This window comes from Brachyistius frenatus, unplaced genomic scaffold (assembly GCF_029030835.1).
Source record: "Brachyistius frenatus isolate BFR_SWC_R1_liver_20210118 unplaced genomic scaffold, ASM2903083v1 Contig_7, whole genome shotgun sequence".
NCBI classification, from domain to species: Eukaryota; Metazoa; Chordata; class Actinopteri; family Embiotocidae; genus Brachyistius; species Brachyistius frenatus.
In genome coordinates this window covers 2,618,856-2,644,714 of record NW_027210606.1, presented here as the reverse complement: position 1 = coordinate 2,644,714, position 25,859 = coordinate 2,618,856, and the positions used below count along the sequence as shown (strand labels likewise).

Genomic DNA, 25,859 nt, shown 5'->3' with positions numbered 1-25,859 from the left:
GTCTTTGGGAATTAGAGCAGAAATAATAGAAGTAGCTTGAACCTGCAAAATTAAAGTTCATGTAGGCCGACAACAAAACTGCATTGAAGTGAAGTAATCAAACTCAGCCATGAGAACATTATGCAAACTCCAAAATGCCATCCCATCCAAGGTTAGGCCCAGTAGGACATTTGATTGTCATTTTAAGTCAAAAGCTCCGTTAAATAAAGGTTCACTGAGCTTTATTCTTACAAGATGAGGACTTTCTGGTGTGTACTCATGGGCAGACCGGGACATTCATTGTGCACTGGCCCCACTCTCCCTTTCTAATCCAGCTTCTGAATGCCCAAGCACCACATATGATGCTACGATGCTATTTTTATTATTATTATTATTATTTTTTACATGTCGTGGTGGGAAAAGTGTAAATATTGATGGTGAAGTAAAATGTTGCTGCCTCTTTTTCATGGTCCTGGGATTGTTGGTGTCTCTCTAACACAGGTTAGTGTTATAAGCTGGGCTTTACCTACAAATCACAATTTGTGGTATAATAAAAAAAAAAATCTCAATAAAGTAAATACGAAATAATAAAATTAAATGAATAAAATAGTATAAATATGATGCAGAATGACAGAGATGGTTAAATGCTGAAAGCAGCGCGAGGTGTTTTTTTTAATTTATTTATTTTTTTTATTCGCATCCTCGTGAATGTCTTCATCGTTGCCAGGGCGACCGAGGGGGCTGACCCCGGCCACGTGACAGAGAGCAGCGCTGGCCGCGCCGCTGCTGTGAAGTGTTGTGCATATGTGTGCGCTGCCTCCTCGCACAGTTTGGCTGTGGTCGACCCGAGCGAGTCAGCGGAGCTCGTCGTCTGGAGAAGAGACGTACAGAGACAGGTAGTTTCGGTCGGGTATGAAACATGGAGTCCTCGGCGACGGGAGATCGCATTTTCGCCGCGGAAGCCGTCCTGAAACGGCGCGTTCGCAAGGTGAGCCACAGCCGCCACCGTCCCGCGTATTTTCTGTGTGTTTTTTTTTTTTTTTTTTTTTTTTTTTTTTTTTTTACTGCGTGCAGATGTTTGGCGGCGGTCAGCACGGCGGAGCGCTGCTCGGGTCCATAGGCTCCGGGTTGTCTGCTTTGCGCCTAATGCAACGCTGCGGAGGCCTTTATTACTGTGCTAGCCGGAGTTAGCTGGAAGCTACCGAGCGAAGTCTCCCAGACATGGCTCGTATGTTCCCACAGGGCAATAAAAAAATAAAAATTAAAAAAAAAAACACAACAACAGCGACACAAAGAAGGGGCGAGTTGCAAAAGAACAAGGCAGCCCAGCCGACGGGGCTTGTGCTATGAAATGGAGGGGCCTGATTTCGTTGCCAGCTAATGGCAGCCGACGCTATACGGTCACAGTGTGCAGTTTTTGCAGCTTGTGAACGAGGTGCACATTAAAGGCTGCTGGAGGCTGTTGCTTTCTTCTGCAGGCTGCAGACACGGTTCCCCAAACATTATGTACTGCTCGCACTCGTGTGCTGTTATTGAGGAAAATGAGCTTTTTTTTTCTAGATTTCTAATAGGTTTTTTTTTAATATTTTTGTATTATCGTATATCACCAGTGTTGTAAAGCTCGTATCTGTGGTAGAGACCCTAATAACTGATAAAGGAGTCTGGCACACACACACACACACACAAGCAGGCCCATTAGGCCTCCAGTTACTTCTGGACAACTCAGAGTTGCAGCCACTTCTTGTAAAATGTTTGTGATCCAAAAACAAATGTAGGTCTCAGGAAAAAAAAAAAAGTGCTCCTTCTGTCCTTGGTGGATCAGTGAAGTGTCCCCCTGTCAAATGGGAAGAAATCCAGCTGCAACATAATTCCCTTGTTGGAATCTAATTAACTTCCAACATGACGTTTATTAGCCTGATATAGAGCCTGGAGGATCACCAGGACAGAAGCAGGATTAAATTGGTGTTGTTTTGCTTTTCGTGACAAACGTGAATGTTGTTTTTGTTCCTATTTGTTGTGTAAAGGACGGACGATCCTTGTGGAAAGCTGCAAGTGTGTTTTAAGTGATTTATTTATTTTTTTATTTTTTATCTCTGTTCTCACATGATCTCTTTTTGGTAATCCACCATTTGTGTTTTTCTTGTAGGGAAGAATTGAATACCTGGTCAAATGGAAAGGATGGGCAATGAAGTAAGTGCTACTCTTAATGGAAATATCACAACCCTCAAGGTCTTTAAAGTGAAGCATCTGCCAGTGTTGGTTTTAATGTGCTTACTTTCTACTGAAAATGTGGATTAAATCAGATTTGGAGCTAAACTCATTTGTGCTAAATGGTGTCCTTTTGTTGGGTGTTTTTTCTTCTTGTTGCTCCGTCCTTGTTCAGGCACAGCACGTGGGAGCCAGAGGAGAATATTCTGGACGACAGGCTGATTTTGGGTTTCGAGCAAAAGTGAGTAAAACCAGCTCATTCGGACCTCAATGTATCAAGGGTTTGTCGTCCTCTGAGGCTGGGACTTCAGCTCATGTCATCAAATGGTTAAAGCCGGTCTGTTCATTTTGTTCATTGTCACATGTCCTTATTTCCCACGAATCTTTAATGTAAGTGTTAACTCCAACTTTCACCTCCACTGTTAGTGTCTTTACATTCCTCCTCCTCCTCCTCCTCCTCTTCTTCTTCTCTATCTGATTGTAAAAAGTCTGTGAGCTGAACCTCCTTTTGTCTGTTGCCAAGCCACTTGAAAGCCTTGTGCTGCTCAGAGATGTTTACAGGAAACTTAATGGACACGAGAAGACAGAGAATCTGTTCAGATGTGGCTTCAGATGCTCTCTGTGCCCGCTTGCTCTACTTTCCCACAGCTTTCATCGCTGTCATTTCTTTCAGTTTGTTTTATTTGCTCTAGTTGTCTCGTTCTTTTTTTAGTCCGTCTTGACTTTTCTTGTCTGCGCTGTTGTAACTGTCATTGTCTTTTTTTGTCGTCTTTCTTTTTTAGGGAACGAGAAAGAGAAATTCATGGGCCAAAGAAACGGGGACCAAAACCCAAAAACTTTGTTAAAAAGGTACATTGTTTTGATGTTTGTTTTAATGTCTCTGCCGAGAAATGAGCTCCCGTGTTTAATAACTGGCTAAAATCATAAAGTAATTCAATGAATTTGACCAAACCTCAAATACAATAACTACCTTTGTTCGGGCTGCAGCACCTTCCAGGGGAGCAGAACGGTCTGTTTGTGGTTTCTATGAATAAGGTTAACCTACTTGAAGCAGGCCGTCTTGTCTGTCTGAAGTTTGTTTGACTTTTCTGCCTCACAACATTCATCAATCTGCGTGTCTTGTCTTTAGAAAGTAACATGAAAAGAAGTCGGCGCCACAGGGATGTATTCATTCTGTGCTACTTTCGTTTGTACAAATGAGCCCAGAGCGGCCTCAATGCGGTCAGATAGGTGTTAAAGCCAACGACCTTTGGCCATAGAAAAGTCCTTCTGGGGCTTTAAATAGTTTGGCAACAATATCAAACACGGGCCATGTTTTTGTCATCCAGCCAGTCACAATCAGAGCTGTGTATTGAGCTGCACAAGCCCTTTTAGGATTCATTAGATTAGCAACAACAACTACAGCAACAACAGAGGGATCTATCACATGGATCGAAATTGATTAGAATAATGTATGGAAAGGTTCTCCTCGTAAGCATTGATTTGGCGACTTTTAGATCAAAAGACCATTTTAAAACTAAAACGAGGGTAAATCTCAGTTCATTTTGGCTGCAAAGGGTTCAGTTTTACTACATTAGTTGCATGGCGACATTTATCTCCACAGCATTTGAATGACTATACGTGACTCTTAGCCTGTTCACACCTGGCATTAACGTCCCGGGTGATCCGATTACAAGCGGTCAACTGAAAGTAAATGTGTTTAGTTTATTAACTCTGCTTCTGATAGGGACCATGTACAAAATCAGTTCCTTTCAAAAAGAGGAAAGATTGTTTGTACCAGATTCAGCTATTTAATTTCCATCTGCAGTCTCTGGGCAGGTTAGAAGAAGTAATAAAACAAAGAGCAAAACTTTATCTCTACTGCAAATGGACTAACAGCCTATTGATACCCACGCAGCTGTACACAGACACACAACAAAGACACACTTCACCGGAATAAACAGATATTAAAATACTGCATAAATAGTTGGTCAAAAGTTCAAACCAATGCTGATAAGTCTGGTGTGTGAACTCGCCCAAGAAGCATTAAGTACACATCGAGACCCCATCTGTCAGATTCAGAAGTGGTCTTTGGTCACATACCTTTAGCAGTGTGAGCGCAGATGCAACTGACCAACTACTCAGATAATGTTCTGTAAATGTGGACTAGAAATATCCAATAGAAAAAAATGTCCTGAAGGATTCTGCCGAGCGCAGCTGAAAAATTACAAAAAGTCGGAGAGATTTGTGTTTACTGAATGGCTGTTTACCTGACGCTTAATTCACCAAACCCTCTGGGTTTAGTGTATTTATGTATTTATTTGGTCTTATCTTGTCTGCATTTTCTAACGCACATCAGACCCACAGCTCTAGAAGAACCCCTGCCTGCTTTCACAGTTCATGCGTCCACCGCAGCGCAGAGCCTGACCCTCTCAGACCTCACCTGACGTGATCGGGTCCCGCTTGACGGGTCAGGTTGTGATTAACAAACTTGAATATTCAGACATTTACAAATATGAAATACATTATAAATTTGTAATAGATGGCACATTAAAATGAGCCTCCAGAGAACAAAGAGGTGTCATTTTGGTGAGTGCCTGTTAGCCTCAACTCCTCTCTCCTCACGTTTTTTTTTTTTTTTTTTTTTGTACGTGTTCACGTTTATTTACATGATTCATGAAGTGAGATCCAATCACAACGGGTCACATGATATTACCAGCTATGACAAACAACACCGTTAATACAGTCCACTCGCGATCGGATCACTCGTGTCTGAACAGGCTCCCGGGTCTAACTCCATTATGAGGTTCATTCCTCCAAAACTCTTCAATGGGTTCTCATTTTTTTTTAATCCAAAGTTTGTAGTGACCTTGAGATCTTTTGTCTCACACCGACACTGGAAACAAAGTCGGTTATTCTACAAAAACATTTTTCATCAATTTCTAATTTCCCTCAGGCTCGTGGTCGGAAAGGAGAGAGCAGCACCCGTGCCTCAAGCAGCCGCCAGAACACTTCGTGCTCCTCGTCGTCCACCTCCAGCCGAGCAGCTCCCTCCTCTGCCACACCTCATCAGTTACCGTCGTCGTCCTCCTCCTCCTCCTCCTCCTCCTCAGCTGTGGCGCCCTCTCCTAAACTCAACTCCCTCGCTGCCACCCACAAGCTGAAGAAAGACATCCACCGTTGCCACCGGATGTCCAGGCGCCCTCTGCCTCGCTCCGACCCCATGGGGCCCACCTTCTCCAACCCTGGTGGCTTCCCCTCCCGCATGCACGTCTCCCCCTTCTCTGAGACCGTCCGCATCCTGAACCGTAGAGTTAAACCCCGGGAGGTCAAGAGAGGTCGGATTATCCTCAACCTGAAGGTCATCGACAAACCGGGGAGGGGCGGCACCGCTGCAGGCGGTAGGAATATTACAGCGGGACGCCAAAACATCCCCTCCCGGAATCGCATCATCGGGAAGAAGGGAGAGGCCCCCTACAAACCTTTCCAGCCTCCTCTGAAGATGCTGGGGTTCCCGATGTACGGGAAGCCGTTCGGGCTGCAGTGCGGAGGCCCCGTGTCTTTTCAGTCCCACCCGGGCTCCTGTTCCGGCACTCGAGCCAGGGACAGCCGCACCACCTCCTCCCAGTACCAGTCACCTCCCTTTCCTTCCAGCTCCAGTAGATCTCAAGGAAAATCTCCCACCAAAGCCACGGCTGCACAGTCTCCCAGAGCCTCACCCTCCAGCAAGGACCCCAAGTCCAGTAAACCTCACACAGAGACCCAGAAGGGCCACAGTGCCAAGCTATCAGCTCCTGCCCCGTCCTCCGATGCAAACCCAGCGGCGTCAGCTTTCCCCCTCCTCCCATCCTCTCCCTCCTCTTCCTTGGAAGAGGAAGAGGAGGAGGATGCCCCGGACCGTTCGACACCCTCAGAGGGAAGCAGGAAAAGTCTTCGCCAACGCAAGGCTAAACGCCAGTTGCCCTTCACGCCTCCCTCGGTCTCTCCCGGGGACCAAACCTCAGCCGCTGCTGAGCCCAAGAGGGTGCCCGCTGAGGGCGACCCCGACTGGCACCCTGAAATGGCACCGAGCTGCAAGGATGTAGTGGTGACCGACGTGACCACCAACCTCGTCACCGTCACCATAAAAGAGTTCCCCTCCCCGGCCTCCTGCCCCGCCTCGCCTTCTTCTAACCCTGAAAGCTCCTCCTCCCCTCCTCCTGTCACCCCCTCCGACAACGCCTCCCCAGTGAAGCCATAGGAGATCACGTTACGAAGTTGAATGATGATAGAAAAAAAATATGCCAGTGTTGCCACTTCATCCCTCTCCTACTTTTACCTAAAGGGTATGTCCATACTTGTGAAATGTACCTTCACGCCGCCCAGCCATTGAATAGTTCAAAGAGCTTTTTTTTTTTTTTTTTTTTTTTTTTAAAGATGAAATGTATGAATTCGAAGAAGGGGGCAGCTAATACGCCCCCTTGTCATTCAAATTGCCATATAGTGTCCACTTGCACAGCACTGACTGTCTGAAGCAGACCGGGATGGAGACGTTTTCTCTCACTTGCTTCAGACATGCTGAGTTCAGCTTGTTTGGTGCAATATACAAATTTTTTTCCTAAAAGTGGAACCGTCACCCATCTGGTGTTTGGGGTGAACTTTTATCAAGCACACCTGTACGTGACAGAAACACAGTGTTGCGATGCCTCCTCCGCTGCGCCGGCTGTTACCGGCGGCCTATTTCCTGACCCATTAGTCTCATTGGAAGTCCAGCTTGTTAACGATAAATGAGGTGATGCGTTTTTTGCACTTAACAAAGTTGGACTCTCGGGTGTCAACACGGCGAGGTAAACGCAATGCACTTGACTGCATCAAAAACACCAACCTATTCTACGTAGATCATCAATTTCCCACGGCCTTCTCCTCTTTCCCTCTTGAACGCACACGCATATACCAGTACGAGGAAGTATTTATATGCACGCACAACCTTAAAAGCTGCAAACGAAAATACAAAAACGGAAGGTTTGTTTTAAGTTATTGCTGTCCTTGCGGTCTCTCCTTACTTGCCTTGTTTCCTTCACAAACCAACCACCATCTTCGACTCCGTAACGTCCACCAAGACTCTAAACTGGCCTGCAGCTCATTGTGGGATTTTTGCCAGAATCGCGCCGCATATAACTTCTCAACCAGTCAAGGTCTCGAAGGTCCATGAGCCGAACACAGTTGAGGCTAAAGCCACCAATAAAGCGCAGCTATAAATAGCAGTTAGTTGAAACTGTGAACTACTTGGCTGGTGTTTCCAGCATGCGGAACATGAAGCCAGGCGGGTTTTGGGTCCCAAAGATCAACAGGGACCGGTCACTTTGTCTGTTTACCTTCCACGTAGGCAGGTGGAACAAACCTTTATGGATGTTACCAGTTAGTCCTTCAGCTATAGAAACTCTTTGTTAGTACGTTCTCAAGTCGTGTCAATAGAAGTGGTTTATGTAGCACGGTTCACAGCGTCTTCTTGCTGCTCACGGGGCCAGTGCAGGAACCGGAGGACACTCGTCCTTCGGTCCCGTGGGGGACCTGGAGTCTGTTCACGCCTGGCAATAACACGCGTCCCCGACGGCCCGATCACACGCGGTCAGCTAAACGTACGGCTGCAAAGACGCCGAAGAGGCTCTGAGCTTTGACCTGCTCGGATGGACACGTCCTTTCCGTTTGGACCGTGTCGAAGGATCCACCTGCTCAACTGATGTCCTGGGATTAAGCAATATTAAAGGAAGAGAAAAGAGCATCCCGCGTGATTCTGCTGGCGCAAGCCGAGCTCGCAGCCATAAAGCAGCTGTTAAGTGAATCAAATCCAGCTGTTTACCCGATGCTTCTTTCACCCAAACGTGTTTGGAGTCCGGCATGTAGAAGTGAGATCCGATCATACGTGGTCACGCGTGATAATGCCGGGTGTGATCAGACGTCCGTGCAGCGGTCTGCTTGAGATCGGATCACATGTTCACAGCATGTCTGGACGCGGCCCGACATTCACATCCACTTTGCTCCGTGATTGGCCAACAGTGCAGAGGTGAGGAAGGAGCAAGGGATTGAACTTCTCTGTCTCTCCGTCTTCTTGCATACATGGCACAAAGATTGTGTGTTGTTGTTGTTGTTGCTGTTGTTGTTGTTGTTATTATTATTATTATTATTATTATTATTATGCAGTTGCATGTTGCAGGTTCACCACTTGTCAATCATCGCCCATCCTGAAGGAAGACGTAAAACTCATTGTTTTTCATTTCCAGTTGTCTTTGTGAAGTCATCGGAGTAGCTTTGTTTCCGGCTCCTATTTTAGACACCGGGTTGTTGTTGTTGTTGTTGTTTTTGTTTTTGTTGTTTTTTCTAGACTACACTGTGCCCTTGAGTACACGCAGAGAAATGATGAGGAATTAGACCCAAGGACACCTTGACGTTTCTGTCTCAAACAGGAAAAGCATCCTCTCACGCTGCTGGTTTCTCTGAGGGGACGTTAGCTGAAAGACAAACGGTTTGGTCTGTGGCTGATAAACGTATCTTTCCCGAACCTCTGGCTGCTCTGCGAGGTGACGGTCGACCATTTTACCTTCAATCATTAGCAAACACGTCTCTGTGCTCTCCTTCGGTGGAATCATATTCCAGTCAGATGGCGTCATTTCGCCTGCCGGTTAGAAAAGATGCTCGACCTCGGATAGTTTGATCCCCTGCCCTTCGTCTTCTCGACCGAGAACCTTTTTCAGCAAACTCCCTGAAAAGCTTGGAAGTGATCAGAGTTGTCGGGTTTTTTTTTTTTTTTACCTTCACATGCGTCAAAAGTACTTAAAAGGAACCCTTTTATACGCGGGTTCTTTTTCTCTGGTGCTGGCTGCTCTGTGTAGACCTTCCCAGACCTTGGCTCCCAACTGTGGTTGTATCTATGTGTCAGAATATTAAAAAAAAAAAAAAAACCTTCCGCATGTGTTGCCTTATAGCTGCTCCGTTCACCCTCAGCTGCACTTCCGGCGATGTTTACCTCGTCTCACTCGGCTCAGCTGGAGAAAATATGACTAAACCGTGACTTTAGCTTGGTAACTTCTAACTGTTTCTCTTGACGAGGATGACGTCGCCTCTTCTCCTGTCATGTTACTGGATGGTCCTAGTTGTTGTCAATACTGTTTCAATACTGTTTCAATACTCTCATAGGTTACACATGGGAAGATTTATTCCAAAATGACACATCCATTATATGAAGAAAAGACGCTAATGATATGGTCTCCAGCTCAAATTTCAATTCAGCTATTTTCGATCATTTACGAGTCAAAGTGAAAACGCGGTCGGACTTGTCCTGTATTTTCCAGAAACCTGGTAAACTAAAGGATTATTTTCTTCTTCAAATGGATAAATGGTAGTTATGGAATAGATGCTTTCATCTACTATATCTTTAATATCTCTAAGTGGTGGGTAGAAGTGACAGTTGGTAGATGTGTAAGGTATTAGGCTGCTAAGCGATGTTTTTCCTTCTTTTTCTTTCTCATATGGGGTAGCACAACTCAACTTAGTGGCCTATCTTTCAACCAAATAGGGCTCTTGATTTTATCGTTTGATTGTTTTTGAAGTCTTTCCCCCCCCCTTTTGAATCGTTTGACATTTCTATGTGATGTATTTTGATGTGCTAGATTTATTTGGCACTAATTGGAAAATAAAGGAAGGATCCTAGTTTGGATAAAGCTTAATGAATTAAAAAAAAAAAAAGTTTTTCATTTGTACTGTACTTTAATACTTTTTTTGAAATATGCATTCAAATTTCAATGTGATGCTGTTTATTTGAACGCCATTTTTGTAATAGTCCAACATGGGTTTGATCAGAAGGAAAAGCTGATCCGACTGATATTTACGTGTCAAGACTGCAGTTTTGTCTGGTTTTATGCTAATATGAATTCTGTACATTGTATTGATGGCGATGAAGATGAGGTGGAGGATGATGATGATGACGACATTGTAATGTATCTGAAATTATGAAGCATGTTTTGCAAACCCTTATTGTACAGATGATGTATTCAGTGTCATGTTACATGTTACTGTTGTTGCTTTCTGTGTGTTTTCTTGTACAAGGCTTTTAATTAAAAGCTCTTTCAAAAGCAGTTGGCCTTGTTTTGCTTTTTTACTTGTTGAATCATTTTTATTAATTCTGCTGAGACTGTTTGAATGCAAGAAGCAGAAAATGGACCTTTAGATAGATACAGTATATAGATTGACCTTTTGACCCGCCTGGAAGCATGACCGCTAGAGATGTCAGAGAAAATAGTGGGGAAGCAGGAGAGAAATTTTGAGGGAAAGCTCTGCATAATGAAACAAATCAAGGACGGGATGTGATAGATTTTTTTTTTCAATTAACTAATTTAGTATCAAATGTTTCCTTGGAATTTGATTGATTTCACTGGCTAGACCTCCTTACACACAAAGCGTATGCTCTTTTTGATTCTGTGTTGGTTAAATTAGTGAAATATTCGCTCATATACTTGGTCATAATCGAGACTATTAAGTGACTTTTGTGTTTGTGACGGCCTTTCATTAAATCAGATAATTACTCATTTAATACACTGCATGTTAATTCTCACTTTTGTGTTTTTTCAATTGTATTAATCTAAACTTTCCTTTCTACCTTCAGTTGCCAGAACTGCAGAATTAGGCGATAATTATACATTTCACGTGACAGTCTTTAGATCAATTATTGATATCAAATATTGTTTATTGCAACTTTAACTTTGTTGGGACCAATATTTTGTTTTGCCGCTCCGTACTTCTGTACTCCGAATTTCCTCATCATCACGTAGAAGGAGACCACAACTATTTGCAGGGATGAAAAGCTGTGACTGGCGACAGGCTTTCCTCTAAAAACTACTGCTGCTGTTCCTGCTTCAGCCATCCACGGAGCACACGCAATTCCCAAGTATCCCACAGAGAGGCGCTGTTGAGCCGCTTTAGTGCGTTCAGCCTATCAGAGCAGCACCGTGCTCTGTTTTCAGAGGAATTGTGAGGGCTGAGGTGATATTGAGGTCATCACGCCTGGTTATTCATCTCTCCGTGTTTTGATGTTGAGATGAATACCTACATGTAGTTCAGACATCTTCATTCTCGTCCACAGGCAGTGTTTTATTTATTCGTCTACCGTTCAGACTGTTGGATGTATAACAGAGAGACAGAGACATGATACATATGTAGTCTCTCTTTCCTCCCCTGGCAGGAAACCACTGAGCTCATGAGCCGGATGGAACTAAAATAGTCGTTGCGGTTTGATACGAGTGGCACACTCAGTCACCTCTGGAGATTAAAACTCAATCTGAGCTACTGGTCGCTGCACTGAAGCCTGACTGAACTGGTGTTCAGGCTCCCGGCTGTGGTGGATAATCCATCTTCATTTAAAGCCAATCGAAATATTTCCACCTGCTGTTTGATCCGTACGATTTGACTTGAGGGCGGAAATGTACACTTAGTTCTTTAATTGTAACAATTTATAGCTGTTGAAGTGTCACTTTTACAACACAGATAACTTGTGAATGTTCAAATGAATAATACCTCATGTTTTAGCGCACACAGAGCGATCAGCAGTATACAGTGTAGGAGTCCTTGCACGAGAGATAAAGTGAGAACAGACTGAAGAAAGAAGAGCCAGAAAACAGTCTTTTCCACTTTGTAAACATTACAGCCTATTCACTGTAAAAAAAAAAACAACAACAACAACAAAAAATATTAGAAATTAAATGCCTGAAACTGAATGACACAATTTTGTTTCACAAGGTTAATTTACAGTAAAACACTCCTGCTAAATCAAAGACAGATGAAACCTTAACTCAAAAATGTTCATGAAATGTGGCTATCATACAAGGACAATGAATCAGAGAATCTGAGGCAGAGAGATAGATAGATAGATAGATAGATAGATAGATAGATAGATAGATAGATAGATAGATAGATAGATAGATAGATAGATAGATAGATAGATAGATAGATAGATAGATAGATAGATAGATAGATAGATAGATAGATAGATAGATAGATAGATAGATAGATTTATGTTATTGATCACACAAGGAAAATTTGTCACAGCAGCAGAATAATCAACAATTAGTCAAGAGTTACAATAAAATCGCTGCAGATCTGCAGAAAAAACACTGAATTTTGAATAAAGATGAACAACATGAAGAACAGTAATGTTATCTGCACCAACAGGTGCCTCAACTACAGCGTAAAATGCATTGCAGTTCGAAGACATGCTGTGTTTATTATTTGCTTGTCTGCCTTGCTGGTGTAGCTCTAAGGACAGTAGTGACGGCCAACACTTTGTCCAGACTGAAACACGTCACAAGTATTGAATAGATTGACATGGATTTTGGTATAATTGTCGTCCCCCGAGGATGTCAGCTAATGATTTTGGTGAACGCTTGAATGTTCACCAACACCACCAGCAGCAGGCCAAAGTGTTCGGTGAATTAACATAACATCTAGAGTCTAGTAAAGCCAAAACATTCATGGTTTCCAGAGGTTACATCCTACATGTTTTGGTACCAACTTCACCGTCCTCATCAGAGAAAAGATTTAGTTTGTTGGTCTAGTTTACAGAGCTGTAGTCAACCAGAAATATCTTTTTGGTCTGTTGTTGTCACCCAAAGTTGTCGTAAAGTATTTTGGGAAATGTAGGCCACAAAGTGAAAGTTATAGGCTGATGCAAAGTTCACTAACAAATACATTTTAGTCACTTTATCACTAAGCAATGACGACGATTCATGAGGTTGAAAATCTAAGGTTGGATCTTTCCTTTAATCTTTTGCCAACTGGCAGACTGACATCTCTGCCGGCCTCAGACCATCTCCTATATGAACCAGAAAAGACCCATCCTCGTTCCATGTCTCCGTTTCATTTGGCCTCATATCAAGAGCAAACTTTCCCAAAGTAGTTTATCCAGCCAGGGAAGAAAAGCTTCTGAGTGAGAATGTTTGCTGAAGAAAGCCTCCGAGGACTATGTGTCAGGCTTGGATCATTTCTGCTGGCATCACTGGTGAGTTTTAGTTTTTGTGCTGCCTCTTCCTCCTACTCAGTCCAAAAAACCTTGAGGTCCTACATTTTTATGTTTTCGCTTCCTCTTCTTCTGTGTGCTTTTTGTTCTTCTAAAGCTCACTATAAACTGACAGAAGGACCTATTTGTCATCACGTCTTATTGTCACGTCTTTTTAAATACATGCAGGCTGCATGACAAAAGACACGTGACTTTCCAGGCATGCGAATTGTGGCATAACATGTAGTAGTGTGGACTGTGATAGCTGAAGTGAGGGTGTTCACTACCCATCGGTGGGCGTTGGTCATCCTTTCTCAAGAAAGATTGGATTTAACTTATTTTTATTTTCTTGTTTTTGTGACACTTTATCATCAAAATATTTATTTCTCAACCAAAATGTGTCAATTTGTCAAAATGTCTTTATTTATGTTTTTCTAAACCACATCAAAACACTGCAGTGCACTCAATCACACACAAATGCCACATTTTATGCTTTACTCTTTTCACTCACCATCTTCTGTCTCTTTACCCCCCCCCCCCTCCTCCCTCCCACACACACACACACACACACACACACACACACACACACACACACACACACACACACAGACACACGTATTGATCCATCACCGCCTTGTTTGTTCGCGCTGCTGCCGGAGCTTCACCTCTGCTCCGACTGACGCATGCCCGCAGCCTCTCGCTCCTCCTCTCCCAGCGGTCTCCATGGTAACGGACGGGAGGAGAGCAGCTTAGCAACACGAAGACGGAGAGGGAGCATCCCCGGTCCAGACAGCGCGGTGCCATCGATATTAGACGGTGGACAAGAAGACAACAGCAGCGTCCTTGGCGAAGCGCCGCGAATCTGCTTTACGTAAGTGCCACATTTCACCTCAAACTGCAGCGTTGTCAGTTATTAGGAGATGTCAGACTGAGACTCCTGTTCATCAACTAAATCGTGATTGTATTGGGGGTCTGGTCTGCAGTCTTCCCGCATGCTGCTGTACGAGGTGATGCTTTGTGTTTCAAACAAAGGCATTTTGCAGAGCAGGTTTCTGTGTCTCCACTGTTTTCTGAACTGTAATCTTTTTCTTCAGTCTTCACAGTCATAATGAAGTTCGTGGTGGTGCTTGTGGGAGCGGGCACTCTGGCCTTCCTTGGCGCCGTCATCTGCATCATCGCCAGCGTTTATCCCCGAAAACGCGCCGCGCCTCTCAACGACAACGGCACCCTGACATCGGAGACGCTGCTTCAGCCCCTGGAGTCGGGGTCGGTGGCTCACGCCGGGTCGCTGGGCGCTCTGCACGGCTCCGAGTCCTACGACGGAGGCAACGGACTCGGCGGCATCAGCCTGGAGATGCCCACTCTGAACGAGCTTAATCTCGGGGAGGAGACGGGAGGAGGGTCGGCAAAACAGTTCAGCTTCAGCCGACTGATCTGCACTCCTGTACCGGTCGGAGAATGCAAGACCAAAGACCTGAGGCAGCGGCGGGGCCAGCAGCAGGCGGATGAGCCGCTGTACGGAGCGGGTGATAAGGACCTGCGGACCACCGCGGAGGATCTACGGCAGATGGTCTTGCAGCAGAACGATCAGATCCTCATGGACCAGAGGACCATCCGGGAGCTGACCGGGAAGCTAAGCGAGTGTGAGAGCGGCCTGGAGGACGAGCAGAGCGTCCCGGAGAGGAGCATCGGCGTCTGGAGCGGAAACCGCCGCGTCATGGCCGGGGATGATGTGAGCTCTTCCGCCGCGGCGCAGCTGCAGACGGCGCGAGCCGTGGAGGAGCTGGCCAGGGCCATCATGGACCTCAAGGACCGCATTGAGAAACTCGAGGTAAGCAGAGAGATTGAGCACAGGCTCTACAAACTTTGGCAAAACCTGTTGTTCTTGCTGTTTACCCTCCTGTTTGAGTTTTGTTTGACTGCAGGACATTTGGACAGACACCAAAATTATTCTTTGGCAAGGTGAGTCACTGTTGTCCAGTCTAAATTAGCTCCATTTCTGGTCCATTTAACAGACACTTGGCCCAATAGGTTGATATCCACTGTGCAGTTTAATGCTTCTTTGGTAAAAGTGAATCATCCTGTCAGAATGAACCAAAGTTAGACGCTTTAGAGGTGAAGTGGCACCGCTCTGCTGCATCATACCAATAATGGCAGAGTCAGTATGTAGTCAGTGGCCTCTCTCTTTCTCTAACTCCTTCCCTCCCCGTCTTTATTCTTCACTCCCTCTTTTATCTTCACCTCGCCTCTCCTCTGACAAGTGACTCGTGACACACAGGCACCTCTCATGTCTTTTGCTCACGCTCCCCACGGACCCATGGGAAATCTTTCCACCTGCTGGCCCTCACACCCCTCCCCCCCCCCCCCCCTCCCCCTCCCCCTCCCTCCCATCTTGTCAGGCGCCTCTACCCTCTACCTCCGCATCCAACAACAGGATGGAGACATAAATAAAAGATGAAGCTGCTGGACAGAAAAGGAGGTGGTGGTGGTGGTGGTGGGAGGCTCCGTGTGTGTGTGTGTGTGTGTGTGTGTGTGTGTGTGTGTGTGTGTGTGTGTGTGTGTGTGTGTGTGTGTGTGTGTGTGTGTGTGTGTGTGTGTGTGTGTGTGTGTGTGCGTGTGTGCTGACATTGAGACACACACACACACACACACACACACACACACACACACACACACACACACACACACACACACACACACACACACACACACACACACACACTACTGCATCACTGCCAGCCCTTTCCGAGCACAGTCAGTTACAAGGTTGACACCGTCACTGTGAATGTATATTGTGGCCATCCAGCTCTGAGTCCTGCCTCAGCAACCTACTTGATATTAAATATTGCCCTCGCAGGCATCTCATCCACAATAACATCTCTTTCTCTCTCTCTCTCTCTCTCTCTCTTATTCTTGACTGCTGCTTCACAAACCTTATTTTTTTCCAACTTAAGCTCTGCATACTAACACTGCCGCTGCTTGGGCGACTACAGCAGCTCTCACTTGTGCCACTTTATTATTTTACTGCTTGTGCTGCAGTTTAATTTCAGCTTGATACCACTACAATAACTAACATGAATAGTAGCCACGTTTATGCTGCAATAAAGACAGCAATGGACTTCACTCATTGCCTTTATGTTACACTTCTTCAAGTCTTCTTGGGTGTTACCAGCCCACAACGAAGAAACACAAAAATCCACACAGACGGAGGATTACTGAGAACATTTTCTTACACTGTGATGCTCCTGTTTCTGCCTTTTTCAACATGTGTTGACCAGACTATATAATATTGATCCCATCTCGACCAAATACTAGTCAATCAATATTTATCGGCATTACCCAATTGTCTTTCCTTTACCAACATGAGGCAAAATAAACAATCTTTATACAAAATTTTACAAATCAATATGATTATTGGTGATGGACACCTAGACAGCAGAGCAAAATTATGTTGTTTTAACAGCTTTTAATTTAATCTTGAGAAAGAAAGACTCTGCATAAATAGATCTAATTCAAATATTTAATTACAAAATCAAGCTTCCGATATTCAGACATGGATTAAAGCAAATGTTTGACAACTCGGGAATGGAAACCTTATAATGATATCAAATAAAGTGCACATGAAAAACTCCCAAAGTCCAAATATGCGGGAAGCCCCACATATGCGCCATAATTGAAAAGCTGAAGAGGAATCAATAATGAATCAATAATACTGAAAATATTCATCAAAAGTAAAAAAAAAAAGTGTTACACATTTTTGGCCCTATAGTGCACCGTTTGCATTGAGCTTGGCTACTACTTCTATTACTACTTTGTACAATTAAAACACATCTGATAAGTAAAAAATACCACATACCAAGAATGCCTAAACTCCCTCCAACAAGCCACTATTACAACTACCAAAATGAATCGTGTTGCTACAGAAATGCTAATTTAATTTTTCTGAGTTCATCCACTACAACAAGAAATGTTACCCTCAAGCGGAATACTAGTCGTTGCCTAAAGATGACAGTACAAAACACGATAAAAACACCAAAGTCACCTTGGATTAATGTTTATCGAAGAACCCCACAGCTCAAATAAGACAAAGGCTCTCAGGCTATATGGTGCAGCAGTATTTTGAGCTTCACATCAACATGCTCACAATGATGAAGTTTACAGGATCACCTCACCCTCAGAGTGGTGATCCACAGTTGTTGAAATATTTCACAAAAAAAAACTAAAAATGTCATAGTAGAAAAGTCAGTGCATTCATCCCCTGGGGACCTTAAATATCACAGAAATTTATTTGGAACTACATGTTGGAAGGTTTCAGTCTGGACTTTAGTGGATCAACTACTATTCTTTTTTAATCTCTAAAAAGAAGATATTTTTTGGATCACCAGAACCTTTAAAACGGGCACTATGGAAGCAACAACTGAACACAGTTTTTTTTTTTTATCCTTGCTGCTAGATCTCTTAAAACAGAAAGTTGCTGATTTCCTCCGACATGTTCTCTCTGTTTATCTTTCTTCGTCAACACTGACACAGACTTTATTCTCTTCACTTCCACTCTGCAGGCAGAGATAGGTCCTGCTGCCTTGAACCTCACCGACTCATCCTCGGGTACAAGTAGCAGCAGCAGCGGCAGCAGTAACACTGGAAGCAGCAGCTCGACCGGCAACACCGGCAAGGCTCCATCTCCACCCACCGGCAGCGCTTCCTCCCCACCTGCAGGGGCTGCCCCAGGGGGCCGCCGTCCCGCTTCCCCGGCCTCACCCGCCCCCAGGCCTCCCACCAAGGTTTCCCCCGGGCGTGGAAAGGGCACCTGGAGGGTGGAGGACCTGGAAGGGGAGCTTGAGAGGAAGATAAAGATGCTGGAGAAGGAGCGACAGGCCATGAGGAAGGACACTCAGGGCCAACACGAGAAGATCAACCAGGGTATCGACACCGTCAACCACCGCGTCACTGAGCTGGAACACAGTGAGTCTGGGGGAGGAAGGGGAGGAAGAGGATGAGGGTACAGACAGAGGGTGGTGGCTGAATCAATGAGAGAAGGCATGTGGGGATAAAGTCATTGCAAGGGGTGGTAAACAGTTGCATCATCAAGCTGATGTGCAGGAGAGCTTTGCAAGTGGTTAAACTGGGTCATTGCAGAAGCAGCGAACACACTGTAGATTAAAATAAGATGATTAATGAGTACTGAAGTTGTAGGAGCTGAAACTAAAAACAATACAGGCAAAAAAAAAGACATGGAAACTCAATTATCTGCTACTTTTTCTTGTAAACTTTGAACGATTTAACCTCATTCTTTGTGAGTGACTGTTATTTTTTGTTTGTTAGAAATGTATTTTGGAAGCGTTACATTGATATCGAAAGGTCAACTTTCCTGGAGATTTCCCTTGATAAAAACTAAACTACTGGAAAAAGAAGTCAAAGGTGATTGACGGATAGAACGAGTAGGAAGAGTGGAAGTCTGGAGGCGAGACTGAGAGTTTGCAAGGTGCCAAGAGGAAGGTTAATGAGGAAAGAAAAAGCACTTCTCCATTCTCTTTTTAGCTTTGTCATTCTCCCAACCTTCCCCAACTGTCGCTACATCTCTGCTTTAAGAGCTGCAGTGTGGCCTCGAGTTAGAGAGGCTGATCATTAAGTGTAACAGTTGAGCTCTTGCCGGGCACTGAGTGTGTGTGTGTGTGTGTGTGTCTCTGTTTGTGCGGGCACACACACACCGCCAGGGACAAGTAAGGAGAGAAACAGTGTCCTTCTCTAAATTGGCCATTAACGCATCGTCCTTCGCCATTTTCTCTCTCCTCTTGCCTTCTATCTCCAACTCTGTCTGACTGCATTTCTTTATTTCCTTGATCTTGTGTATCCAAAGCTCTAACGGAGCCGTCGTTCCCCGATGGCTTCGTCCTCTCCTTCCCCATGCGGACCAACTACATGTACGGCCTGGTCAGAAAAGAGATAACAGAGATGTATGCCTTCACTGCCTGTGCATGGCTCAAGGCCAAAGAAGGGGGCATCGGGACCCCATTCTCTTACTCTGTGCCGGGGCAGCCCAACGAGCTGGTGCTGCTACAGGGAGTCCACAATCCTGTGGAGCTGCTAATCAATGACAAGGTATGACGGCTTGTCACGCCTAACAGTTGTTTTTTCATTCTCATGGGCTGGGGACTGAAAATGACTCACAGGGAGACAGATTTAGAAAAGCTGGACAGAGTTAAGTGCAATCAAAAACATTTTATGAGGAAATTAATTGTTTCCTAATTATTTAAATGAAATAGCCTGCCAAGGAAATCCTTATTAGCTTATGATGATTATGATAATTGATGGCTTACTTTCATCATCTGATTAAAATGAGTGACGCAAACATACTATTAGTGGTGAAAAACTAAAACATTTACTGCTATCAACAAATATTTTAGTCAATAGGATGTGATTCACAGTCCATACTAGGTTTAGGTTTGGTACTCTGAAGGCTGAGGTGTACGATTCCCCCTCTAACATCCATTTAATGAGTAGTACGTAGGGTTAAAGACTGGTGGACCCAAATAGAGAACACACAGCAGGTTGTAGAATATCAAGCGATCTTTAATTATCAAGATGCAGCTTCAGAGTTATAAAAAAAAAAACAATCTAACAAAACACAGGCAAGATATAACCTGGAAACTTTAATACTGGAAAACAGAGACACCGGGTATTACGCAAGAATTAAAAAACTGGTGGTATACGTACAGAGGAGGTTGAGTGGAAACAAGTGAGTGGAGAAGCGGCGAAGATCAGGTGGAGCAATAGGCTGAGATGGCAAAATGGAAACAGGTCAGAGTGGCTGGACTAAAGAAGCAAAAGCCAGGATGAAAGGAAATCAAAATGAATGGAAAGCTAGAGGGCAGAAAAAACTAAATCGTGGCAAAGAAACAAAGAAACAAAAAAAAAACACTTTGTGAGAGGTAGAACTGAAACAGATGGTGACCTTGAACCACACCAATAAATTCTTAAAACTACCAAAAAGAAATCAACAAATAAAAGCATAAAAATCACAAAGGAACTGAATGTTTCATTGGAGCAGTGATGTACCAAAGAAAACAAATCAATAGCAAATGACACGTGCATCTGCTCTTTTTCAGTATAGTATAAAAGAGTATAAAAGGCACTGAGGTGCAAGAAAAAGCCATGTCCTGTGTTTATTTGTTCCACTTATAGTGGTGGGACTCACAACAAACATTCGTCATTGAGGAGACGCGACAAAGAGGCAAGCTTTTTGCGGCTATGCATCAGTGTTTACTTTTTATAATGTTTATGAATATAGTTCTGATGGCAGAGAGGAGTAGAGGTTTGCTGTCATGCCAGGAAGGTTGTCCATATAGGGTGTAGTTTGGCTGAAAGAAACCATCAGTGTATCTGAATCTCTTATCCAATACTCAATCATAATTGAAGCTTGATGTGTCATATGTTAGTGAATTTGAAATGTCCCAATAACTTTGTAACAACAGGCCTGACAACAACCATTGTATTCTCTGACCTGTAGGTGGCACAGCTGCCGCTGTCCCTACCGCAGGATGAGTGGCAGCACATCTGTGTCAGCTGGACCCTGAGGGATGGGGTGTGGAAGGCCTACCAGGGGGGCAAGATGAAGGGGAGAGGAGAGGGACTGGCTGCCTGGCATCCCATCAAACCAGGGGGAGTCCTCATACTGGGACAGGAACAGGTGAGACAGATGGATGGATGGATGGATGGATGGATGGATGGATGGATGGATGGATGGATGGATGGATGGATGGATGGATGGATGGATGGATGGATGGATGGATGGATGGACGGACGGACGGATGGATGGAATGACAGCTCGATGGGCAGATGGGTGGATAGAAAGACAGGTGGTTGAATGGAAGGATGATTGGTAGGTGGAAAGACAGCTCAATGGACAGGTGGATGGGTGAATGGATAGATAAGCAAACAGCTGGAGGAAACATGGATGGTGGACAGATGACAGGGATAAACAGGGGGGAGCTATTTTAAATGACCATCATTAGCTTTTCACACATGAACAGACAGAGACCTAATGGTGTTTATGCACACACTGGGTTGCCTGTCCTCCTCATTAGCAAGCCAACTGCATTACATAACCCTTATTAAATCTGACTTTATCCTTTCTCCCCTGTGTTAAAAGAACAACCCAAAGCTCATTCCACAGCCTTTGTTCTTGCATAAAGGATAAAAAGCAGTAAGATGATGCACTGACGCAACAAGACTTAATTTAATGGATAGTTCTTAGAAAAGCAAGTATTATATTAATCTCCATTGAGGATAACTGATGAATTGATGTTACGTGGATGTGTTGACTAGATTTTATGTGAAAAATCCCACTACATCTCCCTCACAAGGGTGCTCTGGGAATAAAGATTTATAATATTTTATCAGAGTAATCATCTAAACACAATGTTTCTGTGTGTAGCTTAAGTTTATGCTCTAGTGTCATCATTATTGAACCAGGAAAGATGACCGCAGTAGTGGACTGTTCCTATTATAGCCCTTAACTGAGTACCAGAACGTCCTCTGAACCAAACTCTCAGGAACTAAAAGATATTTCTGCACATTTCCACTTCACTAGAAAACCCATGAAGGCGATCAAAAAGTCCTGAGACTGCTTCTGTTGCACTCAGACAGAGTGCAGCATAGTGGTGTGCACGAGCATGTGGAAGCCTTGACCTTTCTGAGTAAGCGTTCCAAGGTACACATCGCTTGATCAACATCGTGGACATGAGCAGGAAGAGCACATAAAGTTTTGTGCCAAACTCAAGAAATTGGCAACAGAGAACCTTGACAATGAAACAATAAGCCAGGCGAGTTGTTTTGAATGGTGTACACATTTCAAGAGGGACAAAACCTCCCTGCCCGAGACTGGAGAAGGCGAATCAAGGGTGGGGGGAGGGTGGGGGGGAGGGGCAGGGTTTTCTTTGAGATTGGTAGGATTGAGCATCATGAATTTGTCCCCCATGGTCAGACTGTCAACACAGAAGTCTCCTTTGAACTTCTGTGGTATCTGAGCAGAGACATCTGGTGCAAGTAACCTGAACTGTAGTGGGATGGCACTTGGGTTTTCTAACATAACAACGTGCCCACTTACACACAAGCTTCTTACCTGCATCAACAGGTCGCTCCCCACCTCCACTAGTAATCAGATTTGGCTCCCTGCGACTTCTCTCTGTTTCCCCAAAATTTGAAGCAAAATTAGACGTGTGTGTTCTCTGCTCAAGTTTCCGGTCCATGGTAAAATCACAAATGTGCACATACTAGTGATCCCTGTGCTGTGCTCCCTTCGCACACAACAGGAAGAGTCTTGAACTTTTTAATTGCCCCTCGTTGTTTAATAGACTGATAACAGATTCAAAACATTTTTTTATGGAACACACAGCACAACAAAACAGTTCCAACGTAATCCAAGAAGACCTCGGTCTCTTGGGTCCTCATGTTATCACTCTGACGTCCAACCCTCTGTTTGTGCTCACTCTTCTACCCAAGGATACGTTGGGCGGTCGTTTCGATGCATCCCAGGCCCTGGTCGGGGAGCTCTCCCAGTTCAACCTCTGGGACCGGGTGCTGAAGCATCAGGAGGTGGCGGCTCTGGCCGAGTGCAGCTCCGCGGCGTTGGGCAACATCGCCCCCTGGACCGACCATGATGTGGACGTCTACGGCGGTGCCACCAAGGAGTCCATGGACCCGTGCCACGCTGCCCAGAGATCCAGCCCCTCCAGCCCCAAACAGTGAAGGGTGACATCGGCCACGGGCGGTCCTGTTTGATAGGTCAATTTAGGAGTCGATTCAGGAGTTTTGAGGCATATCAAATTTGAGTTTACAGTATATTAGCTTGTTGGGGGAAGGGAAGCTTGCTGGTGGACTGAAAGGTGGCGCTATTAAGTCGTTAAGAGTGGTGTATCTGTTTTGTTCCTTGTGTTGGTGTCCACGCTCGTGTGTTTACTTCTGCAGTGAGATACAATGAGTTTAGTCACAGAATCACCTTAGTGGAGGCTGCATGGTGGTTCAACTTCTGGCATGAACAGTTTTAATGGAGACTCATAGATTAACGATGGTATCTGGCTAAATACTGGGCTTGGTAAGCACACATGATTATTCAGGCAGGGGGATTGGATGGATGCAAATGCTGTCACGGAATGAGCCTTTAATGATGCCATATCTAAGGGTTTGTTAATTTTACAACACAGTGACACAAAGTTCTGTCTTCTCTCATCTTCCAGTTGGTTGTGTTAAATGCTACAACGGTGACATGCTTTTGTGGAAATATTGATTTTTTTATCACTCAATGGGAAACAAAATGAGTTTTTTTCATTTTTAGCTGTATATGATCCTGTTGATTCATGTCGGTGTGCTCTTAAGTTTTATATATTGCATACGATGATTTGGTAAAACAGTGGACTTATAAATGTGTAATGTGTAATGTACCTCTGCTAATGTACCAGTCTGCTCCCCCTGCTGCAGCCTCTCACTCTTCACACTCCCGCAAAACAAGGTTGCAGCATTTTGGTTTGCAGCTTAGACGAGGCAGCTCTCTCCACTGACCTATCAAATAAACACTCTATGTCGAACTAAGCGCCAATCAGACATCGATCAATCAAAACTGTGCTGCCCTTGAATGTAAAGCAGATGGAATATAAATGTGTTTGCATGAGTGTTTTCAGCAAAGTCACATCTCCTGTCACTGGAAACTCGAAATGTGATAATTAATACAGTGTTTGTGTCTTCAGACAACCTTACAACTCACAGATGTCTTTTTTGGTGAATCACAACCTCACAGACTGAGAGGGAAGAGGATGAGGTGGATTGATTCCATGATGACCACTGTGCACTTAACAACTGGCTCTGTACAGAAGAGTGATATCAGAAGAATGAGTTCAACCAACTGTTTAGTTTCAATTTGGAGGCAGCACACGCAGAAGTACGTGGATCTGTTATCATTATGGGACCATAAACTCAAGCTTCTGTCATCCTTTTAGCAAACTAAAGAATAACAAAACAAATAGAGAACAAATTATGCATTTGTAGAGCAGCATCAGTTCAAGTCTGGTGCCATTCTTTTGTCATGATGTTCTCAATTAATTAAATGTGTTGGAAACAGCAGCAGTGACAATTTATTTCTGTTTCCTTTGATTTAAAAGCATCTGGTTCCACATTTATATCATGCAAGCTAATGTATGAGAAAGAGCCTCCATTTGCACATGTAATAAAGAGACAGATATTACACAACCAGATATACTTAAATGATTTGGAATCCCCAAATTTGCCACATGGGTGTTGATGTAAACTGTATTTATTAATACTTATACTCTTTCTAACAGCATAATTAAGACCTATAAACTATAGAAACTATGGTTTCACATTAAACATCAGTGTAACTGAAAGGGGTGAACTGTTAAAACATCGGGACAACAGTTATAGTGAACAATGGAGTTTCATCGAGCTCACACGAGTCTGCTGCTACGGGTTTAGCCTGTAAAATCCATCACCTTCTGGTGTGATGCTCTGTGCGCCCCTATCAGTGTGCTTCGTGAAATGATAATATTTATCAGATGCTTAGGATTTGATTGGCATGTTTGTTGGTACCAACATGACAAACGGGATGTGCTTCATGTTCACAGTGGACATCACAGGAATTGAAGGTAGCGCAAGCCACTCCACTAACATTGTATCCAGTCAACACTGTGCAGCAAAATGAACTGTGGTGAAGATACAGTCAGTGCTTCTGTTCACTTATTACCTCAAGACATCAGTCCCACATATACGATTTGACACTGTGTTGTAAAGTGCCTGCTAGGGCTAACATGCCCGCTAAAAAAATGGTCAAATGTTTTTCATGTTTTCCTCTTCTTTTTTGTCTCCTTCTTCTTCTTCTTCTTCTTCTTCTTCTTCTTCTTCTTCTTCTTCTTCTTTCTGTCACTTTCTCTCTCTCTTGTTTTTGGTTGTTGATGGCTGTGACGGTGTTATGCTTGTCCTTATTTGCATCTTCATGGATCTTCTATGATATTGTGAAATAGATGGATAAAAACTAATAAAAATGGTTATGACAACATGTCTGAAGTTGTGAAATGAAAATGACATCAAAGAGTGTGTGAAACGTGTGTGTAGTTTATTTGGACTTTTTTTTTGACTTTTTACATGTCAGTTCATCCAAATTAAAACCTCAGCTAATGGAAATGCATTGAGATTTTCATGACCCTCACACACACACACACACACACACACACACACACACACACACACACACACACACACACACACACACACACACACACACACACACACACACACACACACACACACACTCCTGTCAGATTAATTTGGGTGTGTGTGTGTGTGTGTGTGTGTTTACATGGAGACGGCATTCAGCAACATAGAAAGCCTGAACTTTGATGTAGATATAATAGATTATTCATAAATATAACTAAGACCAGGTTGATTCGTGACTGCTGATCTGCCCACACACTCAACATTCCTTCGGCTCTGCTGAACTGTGAGCGGATGTGTAACCTCCCACTGATAACTACTTGTCTCACTTAAGCTCTGTTTCCTCTCTTTTCCTCAGATACATAATTGTAGTTTTATGAGCAAACAAAGTCCTTGCTTTTTTAGCATTAAAGCTACTTGTAAAAATTACACAGCTATAACTACTGCTGTT

At 44.0% G+C, this 25,859-nt stretch overlaps 2 protein-coding genes across 3 annotated transcripts; both read left to right on the top strand.

Annotated features, from left to right (window-relative positions):
- Positions 1 to 748: 748 nt before the first annotated feature.
- On the top strand, positions 749 to 10,277 carry cbx6a (chromobox homolog 6a). Its single transcript, XM_069689574.1, has 5 exons — positions 749 to 967; positions 2,126 to 2,169; positions 2,363 to 2,428; positions 2,970 to 3,036; positions 5,123 to 10,277. Exons 1-5 carry the CDS (start codon positions 899 to 901, stop codon positions 6,404 to 6,406), a joined length of 1,530 nt encoding a protein of 509 aa, XP_069545675.1. The 5' UTR covers positions 749 to 898; the 3' UTR covers positions 6,407 to 10,277.
- A 3,576-nt stretch (positions 10,278 to 13,853) lies between these two features.
- Positions 13,854 to 25,378, top strand: nptxrb (neuronal pentraxin receptor b). Of its 2 annotated transcripts, none has more exons than XM_069689572.1 (6): positions 13,854 to 14,060; positions 14,284 to 15,020; positions 17,749 to 18,151; positions 19,047 to 19,288; positions 20,697 to 20,876; positions 22,691 to 25,378. In XM_069689572.1, exons 2-6 carry the CDS (start codon positions 14,298 to 14,300, stop codon positions 22,934 to 22,936), a joined length of 1,794 nt encoding a protein of 597 aa, XP_069545673.1. In that variant the 5' UTR covers positions 13,854 to 14,060; positions 14,284 to 14,297; the 3' UTR covers positions 22,937 to 25,378. The 2 variants fall into 2 exon arrangements, with proteins under 2 accessions (XP_069545673.1, XP_069545674.1); XM_069689573.1 differs by lacking the exon at positions 13,854 to 14,060 and adding an exon at positions 14,101 to 14,196.
- Positions 25,379 to 25,859: the final 481 nt, after the last annotated feature.